The sequence below is a fragment of the Physeter macrocephalus genome, chromosome 14, assembly GCF_002837175.3.
Source record: "Physeter macrocephalus isolate SW-GA chromosome 14, ASM283717v5, whole genome shotgun sequence".
NCBI lineage: Eukaryota > Metazoa > Chordata > Mammalia > Artiodactyla > Physeteridae > Physeter > Physeter macrocephalus.
The window spans coordinates 44,479,719-44,489,860 of record NC_041227.1 but is presented as its reverse complement, the minus strand read 5'-3'; the positions used below and the strand labels follow the sequence as shown (position 1 = coordinate 44,489,860).

The 10,142-nt window shown below is 41.3% G+C and overlaps 1 protein-coding gene and 1 long non-coding RNA gene across 3 annotated transcripts in view; both read left to right on the top strand.

Moving 5' to 3' along the window:
- The window catches only part of NAA20 (N-alpha-acetyltransferase 20, NatB catalytic subunit), a 25,381-nt gene that overhangs the window by 1,803 nt on the left and 13,436 nt on the right, over window positions 1-10,142 (top strand). For both annotated transcript variants that reach the window (XM_024123305.3, XM_024123303.3), the window contains exon 2: window positions 3,844-3,868. In XM_024123305.3, the coding sequence (XP_023979073.1) occupies window positions 3,844-3,868 (25 nt within the window). The remainder of the gene's footprint in view (window positions 1-3,843; window positions 3,869-10,142) is intronic.
- The window catches only part of LOC129392793 (uncharacterized), a 10,290-nt gene continuing 4,022 nt past the window's right edge, over window positions 3,875-10,142 (top strand). Inside the window, exon 1 of the long non-coding RNA XR_008619410.1 lies at window positions 3,875-4,371. This is a non-coding gene — a long non-coding RNA (uncharacterized lncRNA). The remainder of the gene's footprint in view (window positions 4,372-10,142) is intronic.

Here is a 10,142-nt window from a genome sequence, read left to right as displayed (position 1 = left end):
GGCTCACGGGCCCAGCCGCTCCGCGGCATGTGGGATCTTCCCGGACCGGGACACGAACCCGCGTCCCCTGCATCGGCAGGCGGACTCTCAACCACTGCGCCACCAGGGAAGCCCTCATCCCCAGTTTTGGTATGAGTAAACTAAGGTCCTGAGAGCGCAGGGGAATGGCCCAGGTGGTAGAGCTCTGCGTGGGAGTGGGCAGAGCAAGGAGACTGATCAAGGAGATTGGCTCCAGGCGTGTGGTTCTTACAGTGGTCCGTGAGCACCGGGAACTTTTTGGAAATGCACGTTCCCGGCCGCCCAGGAGCCTGGGCTCGCCACCACAGAGCTGTGTGCCGCGGGCCGGCTGGAGGAGGTATACCAGGCAGGTGAGCCACTTAGGTGGTCTTGGCAATGGCCGGGAGATGATGACTTCACAAAGGCTTGGGTTTGGGAAGCCCAGGCCCTGGAGGTGACAGTGTGCCTTGAAGCTTCAAGAATAGATGAGGCAAAGCCTGTTGGAGAACCAGTTTTAACCGAAGACCTAGGAAGGGCCAACATTTTTATACGAAAATGAATAGAGTAGGAGGAAAATAAGCATGACCGTTTATTTATAACAAAACAATTGATTTCCGAGAATCATGTAGCTTGTGAAGTCTTCAGAATATGCCAGTAGGGAAACTCCTCTCCCTCCTCGTTTTCTCCTACTTCTCACTTTGATAAGGGCACTTCCATCAAGAACTCCGAGAATCACTGGAGTAGGGTGTTGCAGTACTAACTGAAAGAAGCAGTGGATGTAGAAACGTTGCAGTTAATTTAACAAATGTTTTATTCTTGGCACAATGTTTTATGCCTGTTGTGTACCAGTGCTGAAGAGACAGTAGTGAACAAAACAGAAAAAAAATGTTATCTTTATGGAATTTACAGTTTACTTATTTAAATTGGCTGCACTGTGCGGCTTGTGGAATCTTAGTTCCTTGACCAGGGACTGAACTCGACCCTCGGCAGTGAGAGCCAAGTTGGGGGAGTCAGAGTCATAACCACTGGACCGCCAGGGAATTCCCGGAATTTACAGTTTAGAGGGGAGAGTAAGATAGAACTTAGCGTTCAGTACAAAGGAAGAAATGTGTGCTGGAAAGGGAAATAGGGAGTGAGTGGGGACTCTGCTTTGGGTGAGGTGTCCAGGGAAAGTGTCACTGCAGAAAGACCTGGAGGGGAGGGAGCCTGTGGCCACTGGGGGCAGGAGACTTCCAGGCAGAGGGAGTAGCAGGGCACAGATTCCTGTTTCGGAGGAGGAGGCAGCAGGAGGCAGCGGTGCTGGAACAGTGAGTGTGGGAGTGTGAGAACACCAGGTCGGATCAGAGTCAAAGGGCTCGACCTCGGAGAGGCCAGCATAGGACGTGGGTCTCCGCCAAGGGCGCTCAGACACCCAGGTGAAGTCGGCTGGGCATCCAGACGTGGGAGTCTCAAGTTTAGGTCTGGGCTAAAGATGGAAATTTCGGGGTCAACACCATGTGGGTGGCATTAAAAGCAGGTGGCTAGGGACTTCTCTGGTGGTCCAGTGGTTAAGACTCCACGCTCCCAATGCAGGGGGCCTGGGTTTGATCCCTGGTCAGGGAACTAGATCCTGCATGCCACAACTGAGATCCCACACGCGGCAACTGAGATCGGTGCTGCACCTAACACCCAGTGCAGCCAAATAAAAACAAACACAAAAAACCAGGTGGCTAGGTGACATCAGTGATGAGTGAGTGCAGACAGGAAAAACGAGGTTTCAGGAATGTGCCCCAGGGCATCACGTTAAAGGAGACACAGTGGCCCTGTGAGGTGGGAGGAAAACCTGATGGTGGGTCTGGAGTCTGAGAGAGGACAGCATTTCAGGAGGACGGAGCCCTGAACTGTGTCAGGTCTGCCGGTGGCTAAGTGTGCAGCACGTTTATACATTTCTTTCAGGGGAGCAGAGTCCTGGGTCCCGAGAGGTGGGGGCATCTGCTCACCAGGCCTCGGTCCAGGAGAGCAGGTGGAGTGTGGGCGCAGAGGCTTAGGGTGGGTGGGGCGGTGGTGGGACCTTGGTGAAGCTTTCTTCTTACTGCTGTTTTCTTCTTGAAATTGGAAGCAGCTGAGGTGGAAGGGGGAGTGTTGAGACAGGAGAGGGTATAGAGTAGTCCTGAGAAGCAGGGAAGAGTGAGTCCCACATGGATTAGGGATTCTCCAGGTGTGGCCAGGGGCGCCTCAAGATTGTTTTGGGGGTTCTGCAAGCCATTTTCATGATAATACTAAGGGTTTTGTTTTGGGTTTTTTTTTTTTTTTTTTTGCGTTTTTCACTCATTCTCTCACAAGTGCACAGTGGAGTTTTCAAGGTTTGTGATCATGTAATAGTAAGCATAACAAGCACAGAAATGAGAAATCAGCTGCCTTCTATTAAACCAGACATTAGAAAGATCTGTAAAATTGTTAAAACAGTGCCATTCTTGTCACTAAATTTTTGGTTTTGAAAGTAGTGATTTTTTTGGTTTAAAAAAAGTTATTCATATTAATGTATAATTTATTTTTTAAATGAATGTTTTAAACGTTTAAATGTCAATAGATGTAACCCACATAAACAGAAGTTCTTGAGGTCTTCAGTAATTTTTGAGTGTAAAGGGATTCTGAGAACTGCTGGTCTCCAGAAATGCAGTGTGACTGCATTGTTAAGGGTCCAAAAGAAGAGTCTGACTGTGCAAGAGGAAGAGTTGAAGGTAGCTGTTTTGGGGTCTGGCAAAATATTGGTTCCATTAATTGAATAGGAAAGTAAGGGGCAAAGTTCTTTGTAGACAGAGGCAGGTGTGCATTTAAGAAATGCTGATTCGGGAGTGTTGTGATCGGACATGCTGGCGTGGCAGGCGCTCAGCAGCTCCAGAGCCAGATCAGGAGCTTTCCTTTGAGAACAAAATTGAAAGTATGGGAATGGGGCAGTACTGGGCAGAAATGTAGAAGAGTGGCGAGCAGAAGCCTGAGTAGTGAGACAGCCCACATTTGTGGGGGGAGGGAGGGAGGAGGAGGAATTGGCAGGGAGGGTGCTTGTCAGATGCTGCAGGGCTAGGGTTACTACCCCCATCTGCGATCGACACGCCAGGTTGGTCCCCAGTTCCGGTAGCAGTTTATTGCCATTTAGAAAATGGAAGGTTTTAGGGACTTCCCTGGCAGTCCGGTGGTGAAGACTCGGTGCTCTCACTGCTTTGGGCCCGGGTCCAGTCCCTAGTCCAAAACTAAGATCCCGCAAGCCGCTTGGTGCAGCCAAAGGAAAAAAAAAAAAAAGGATGGTTTTGATGATGTATTAACTATAAAGTAATTTGTAAAGAAGCAGGGGCTTCCCTGGTGGAGCAGTGGTTGAGTCTGCCTGCCGATGCAGGGGACACGGGTTCGAGCCCTGGTCTGGGAAGATCCCACATGCCGCGGAGCAACTAGGCCTGTGAGCCACAACTACCGAGCCTGCGCGTCTGGAGCCTGTGCTCCGCAACAAGAGAGGCAGCGATAGTGAGAGGCCCACACACCGCGATGAAGAGTGGCCCCCGCTTGCCACAACTAGAGAAAGCCCTCACACAGAAAGGAAGACCTAACACAGCCAAAAATAAAAATTAATTTTTTTTAAAAAAAGAAGCAATTAAATGAAAATGTACAGATGTCTTTGTAGTGGCTGTGATGATAGCTCATTATGGTCATTAGGTAAATTAAACCATCTTTCTTAGCTGTAAAGTTGATTTTAAAGTTGTGGATTTAACATGTTTTGTTTTCTCTGTGCATGTTATTTTTAGTTGTAGTCTCCTTATTTAAACTGGTTTTGTAAACACTACTTACTGTTGACATTTCTCATGTTTCTTTTAGTAACTTGGATCCACTTACAGAAACTGTATCCTTTTTTAAAAAGTTAAATGAAGGCTTACTAAGAATAAGGAAAATAGAGGATCAAAAGGAAAAAAATAGACTTGAGTACCGAAAATGTTTAAAACTTGGAGGTCAGGAAACATAAGCAACGTTGAAAGCAATTGAAAATAAAAAACACTAAAAACCTGGGAACAAGAGTTATCTTACACCTGTTGACAAGCTGCTAATATAATGACCTCATAAATCAAGGACGGTACAATCCCCTGCCCACCCTGCCCCTCAGTAGTAAGCATAGCTGTGAGCAGCAGAAAGCGGTGACTTCAGCAGGAGGGGCTGCTCCTGCCTGATGCGAATGAGTCCAGAGTGGACGAGCAGTCCTGGTGGCTCTGTGACGTCCCCAGCGACCGGGCTCTGCAGTGGAACCACTTTCCCGTTCCCGGGTGTTCCTGGCTTCCTGTCAGGTGGCTCCCAGAGTGTACTGCATCTCAGCCATGTTCCTGGCAGGAGGATCGATCAGCAGAGGGGAAGGTGAGTGCGTCCTTCCCAGACTCCCAAGGGTACCTCTGGGAGGTGCCACGCAGCCTTCCGCATCCTGTGGACCCCTGCCTCGTGCCATACCTGCCTATCTAGAACAGAGTCTGGAATGAGCCTGATTTATATTGGGGCGTGTTGCTAACGTGAAAAAAGGACTTTGGCTAACATTAGCAGTATTTCTCATGCTCCCCACACGCTCAGGAGCGTGAAACACAGAGCTGCACTTTGGGGTTAAGTGCCATGTCCACTGCAGGGTAGGAGGGTAGTATTAATTGATAATTTAACAAAGAGGGCGTATAGGATGCTATGAAAATATTAAAAAGAGTTCGGTCTCACCAGTTAAAAGACATGCAGATTAAAACTAAAATGAGATACCATGTTTTATCTATCAAATTACCAAGGATTTCAAGCAGTGATAAAAAGGCTGATGAAGGTGAGGTGAGGGAAGCAGTCTCATAAACTGCGAGTGACAGAGTGAATGCTAGTCTTTCTGGAAGGCACTTTGGTAATGTATTACCTAGTAATTCAATTTCCTGGAAGCTGAAGATAATAAGAAATAGAGTCAATTATGTCGGCTTGGCACACTAACGCACATGGGCCAGGTTTGGCCCAGTGCCTGTTTTTGTAAATAAAGCTTTATTGGACACAGCCATGGTGAATAATGTACATATTGTCTGTGCTCTTCTCCTTGGTTTTCACAGTTTTTTCTTTTAAATTGAAATATAGTTGATTTACAGTGTTGTGTAAGTTCAGTAGTTTTTTATGGTAAGAATGCACAAGCTAGAAATAGAAGAACCTTTCTTAATTTGGTAAAGGTTTGATATTAAAAACCTTCAGTAAGCATTATAGGTAAGTGAGAAATTAGATTCATTCTCTTTAAGATTGGGTGTAGGATGAGAATGCATACTGTTCCAGAGGAACTGACCAAAGGTATTGGAAAGAAGAAAGAAGTGAAAGAAAGTATAAGGATAAGAAAGGTAGAAATAAAACTGTCATTATTTATAATTGATAAAACAGTCATCTATCTAGAAAAAAGAACAACCTATTAAGAATAAGTGAGTTCAGCAATGTTAGAACCAAGATCGTTTCGAAAAATCAGTAGCATTTCTGTACACTAGCAGTAGAAATCAAGAAAATATTTTTAACTGAATACTTAAAACATGAATATCTACTTAAAGAACATAATGCATAAATCTAAAAAGTTGAAAGAGTGGCAGATTTTTTTTAATATCTAAAACTGACAGAAAGTGAATAGCTAGAATATATAACGATTTTTTTTTGTTTTGTGCCGTTTTCTTTTTTTAAAATTTTATTGGAGTATAATTGATTTACAGTGTTGTGTTTCAGGTGTACAGCAAAGTGATTCAGTTATACATATATTCATTCTTTTTCAGTCTTTTCTCCTACAGGTTATCACAGAATATTGAGTAAAGTTCCCTGTGCTATACAGTAGGTCCCTATTGGTTACCTATCTTATATATAGTAGTGTGTGTATGTTAATCCCAAACTCCTGATTTATCCCCACCTCCCCTCCACGTTTCCCCTTTGGTAACCATAAGTTTGTTTTTGATATCTGTAAGCCTGTTTCTGTTTTGTAAATAAGTTCGTTTGTATCAGTTTTTTAATTAGACTCCACATATCAGTGATATCATATGGTATTTGTCTTTGTCTGACTTAATTAGTCTGATAATCTCTGGGTCCTTCCATGTTGCTGCAAATGGCATTATTTTCTTTTTTTGGCTGAGTAGTATTCCACTGTCTATATGTATACCATATCTTCTTTATCCATTCCTTTGTCGATGGACATTTAGGTTGCTTCCATGTCTTGGCTATTGTAAACAGTGCTGCAGTGAACACTGGGGTGCATGTATCTTTTCAAATTATAGTTTTCTCCTGATAAATGCCCAGCATTGGGATTGCTGGATCATATGGTAGTTCTATTTTTAGTTTTTAAAGGAACCTCCATACTGTTCTCATAGTGGTTGTACCAATTTACATTCCCACCAACAGTGTAGGAGGGTTCCCTTTTGTCCACACTCTATCCAGCATTTGTTTGTAGACTTTTTGATGATGGCCATTCTGACCAGTGTGAGGTGATATCTCATTGTAGTGTTTTTTGTTTTTTTTTTTTTTAAGAGAAAAAAAGTTTTCTTAAATCTGGAAAAACAAAGCACAGAACAACCAACGTTTCAAACAAAGTCACAAAAATTGTAATCATCATCATCAGTTCACTCAGTCCCATGTAATTGATTTTTTTCATCTTGATCTTTTGTTAGCACTTTTTTGAATTCATCAGTTTTCCATTAGAGTTCTGAAAATGCTTATTCATTCAGTTCAGCAGTATAGTCAATTACCAGAAACCTGTACTTGTCAGTCTTTTCCATGAATTCCTTGAAGTGAAACCCTTTATAGGAACATTTTTGTGAAAGCATCAGTACACCCAGAACTGTCTGTAAATGACAAAAGACTTAAAAATGACCACAGTTAAAGATTTGATGAAAGTTCATAATTAAGAAGGAAATTTAGTTATTTCTGAGATGTGCATTTTAAAATAATAACTAGAATTATGACTTATACTAGAACATATAAGATTTTTAGGAAAAAAAAGATTTTTAGGAATTTTATGTAATGTCTGAAACATTTATATTAACATATTTCCATACAAATAACCCAAAGAAAGTTTTAGTATTAGTTGTTTTTTTAATTTTTGAATTTTATTTTATTTTTTTATACAGCAGGTTATTAGTCATCAATTTTATACACATCAGTGTATACATGTCAGTCCCAATTGCCCAGTTCATCACACCACCATCCCCACCCCCCCATGGCTTTCCCCGCTTGGTGTCCATACGTTTGTTCTCTACATCTGTGTCTCAATTTCTGCCCTGCAAACCGGTTCATCTGTACCATTTTTTCTCGGTTCCACATACATGCATTAATATATGATATTTGTTTTTCTCTTTCTGACTTCACTCTGTATGACAGTCTCTGGATCTATCCATGTCTCAACAAATTACCCAATTTCGTTCCTTTTTATGGCTGAGTAATATTCCATTGTATATATGTACCAAAACTTCTTTACTCATTCATCTGTCGATGGGCATTTAGGTTGCTTCCATGACCTGGCTATTGTAAATAGTGCTGCAGTGAACACTGGGGTGCATGTGTCTTTCTAAATTATGGTTTTCTCTGGCTATATGCCCAGTAGTGGGATTGCTGGGTCATAAGATATTTCTATTTTTAGTTCTTTAAGGAACCTCCATACTGTTCTCCATAGTTGCCTGTATCAGTTTACATTCCCACCAACAGTGCAAGAGGGTTCCCTTTTTCTCCACACCCTCTCCAGCATTTGTTGTTTGTAGATTTTCTGATGATGCCCATTCTAACTGGTGTGAGGTGATACCTCACTGTAGTTTTGATTTGCATTTCTCTAATAATTAGTGATACCGAGCAGCTTTTCATGTGCTTCTTGGCCATCTGTATGTCTTTGGAGAAATGTCTATTTAGGTCTGCCCATTTTTGGATTGGGTTGTTTGTTTTTGTAATATTGAGCTGCACGAGCTGTTTATATATTTTGGAGAATAATCCTTTGTCTGTTGATTCGTTTGCAAATATTTTCTTCCATTCTGAGGGTTGTCTTTTTGTCTTGTTTATGGTTTCCTTTGCTGTGCAAAAGCTTTTAAGTTTCATTAGGTCCCATTTGTTTATTTTTGTTTTTATTTCCATTACTCAGGAGGTGGATTAAAACAGATCTTCCTGTGATTTATATCAAACAGTGTTCTTCTTCTATGTTTTCCTCTAAGAGTTTTATACTGTCCAGTCTTAAATTCAGGTCTCTAATCCATTTTGGTTTATTTTTGTGTATGGTGTTAGGGAATGTTCTAATTTCATTGTTTTACATGTAGCTGTCCAGTTTTTAGCACCACTTCTTGAAGAGACTGTCTTTTCTCCATTGTATTTTTTTGACCATAAGTTCATGGGTTTGTTTCTGAGCTTTCTATCCTGTTCCATTGATCTATGCATCTGTTTTTGTGCCAGTACCATACTGTTTTGATGACTGTAGCTTTGTAGTATAGTCTGAAGTCAGGGAGCCTGATTTCTCCAGCTATGTTCTTCTTTCTCAAGATTGTTTTGACTATTCAGGGTCTTTGTGTTTCTGTACAATTTTAAAAATTATTTGTCCTAGTTCTGTGAAAAATGCCATTGGTATTTTGATGGGGATTGCATTGTATCAGTAGTTTGCCTTGGGCAGTATATTCATTTTAACAACATTGATTCTTCCGATCCAAGAACATGGTACAAACATCTGTTTATGTTGTCTTCAGTTTCTTTCATCAGTGTCTTATAGTTTTCAGAGTATAGTCAACAAGACAGTTTCTTCAAGGTCACTAGCAGTGTAGAATATGAGAACATGTCAATGAATTTTTGTCCTTTGTAACTTAAAATCCATTGGTCCATCTTGCACTTTGAATGGCTCTTTTATCCATATAGGATTTTGTAGCATCGTGCATTGATCATTTGGAAAACATTGGGTCACTAAATAATGCAGCTCTTCCAAATGTTGACACATTTTGTTACACAATATTTTAAAAAATCACAATTATTTATATCACTACCCATCTCCTCAGAAAAGGCTTTACATATCTGAAATTTGTCAGCGTCATACTGGTGGGTACAAATTTTCCAAAATTCCAATTTTTGCTTGAGAGCTCAAATTTTTATTGTTAATAACAAATACTGTCAGTTTTTCTTGAAGTGACAGGCTCACTTGATTTGTTGTTGAGAAATGTCCACCAACCAATTTCTCTGTCATTCTTTAAAGTAAAGATGGTGTTCCATGAAGAAAGAAGCTAGTTCAGCTTGAAACTCAATCACACAAGTACTTTTCCTTGAGACAACCTCATGATAGCAGAAGTGCTTTATATGCACCTCTTATTTTGACACAAAGCTTATTAAAAAGGTGTACTCAGTGTTGGGAGTTAATAAAATTGCTATATTTAACTGATTCATCAAGGAGATTTTTAAGTGGAACTGACATTTAAAAAAAACTGTGAGTGCATGCTGGTGAAGAATAATATGACCACTGGTACAGTTTCGTGCCCCTGCCTTGGTTTGTGTTAAAATGCCAGCAGTTTTACCCCCACCATTGCTTTTGCAAATGTCAAAAACAGTGAAGAAGGCAAATGATGTCTTAGTATTATTATGAAAACAGTTTCAACCTCACGGACCATCTGACAGGTTCTCAGGGACCCAGACCCAGAGAACTTCCAGTTTAGAGTGTGAACGTCTTCACCTTTGAGAGATTCCAAGGCCTTCTTAGTTGTGGCCCTGGTGCCCAGAGAGAAGGAAGGAGAGCTGCATACACCACCAGGGCTCTGGCTGCCGCTCTGTAATGTCCTCTCCCTCTTTTTCTTGATGAGTCTGGCTAATGGTTTATCAATTTTATCTTCTCAAAGAACCAGCTTTTAGTTTTATTGATCTTTGCTTTTGTTTTCTTTGTTTCTATTTCATTTATTTCTGCTTTGATCTTCATGATTTCTTTCCTTCTGCTGACTTTGAGTTTTGTTCTTCTTTCTCTAGTTCCTTTAGATATAAGGTTAGATTGAGATTTTTCCTGTTTCTTGAGGTAGGCTTGTATAGCTATAAACTTCCCTCTTAGAACTGCTTTTGCTGCATCCCATAGGTTTTGGATCATCGTGTTTTCATTGTCATTTGTCTCTAGGTATTTTTTGATTTCCTCTTTGATTTCTTCAGTGATCTCTTGG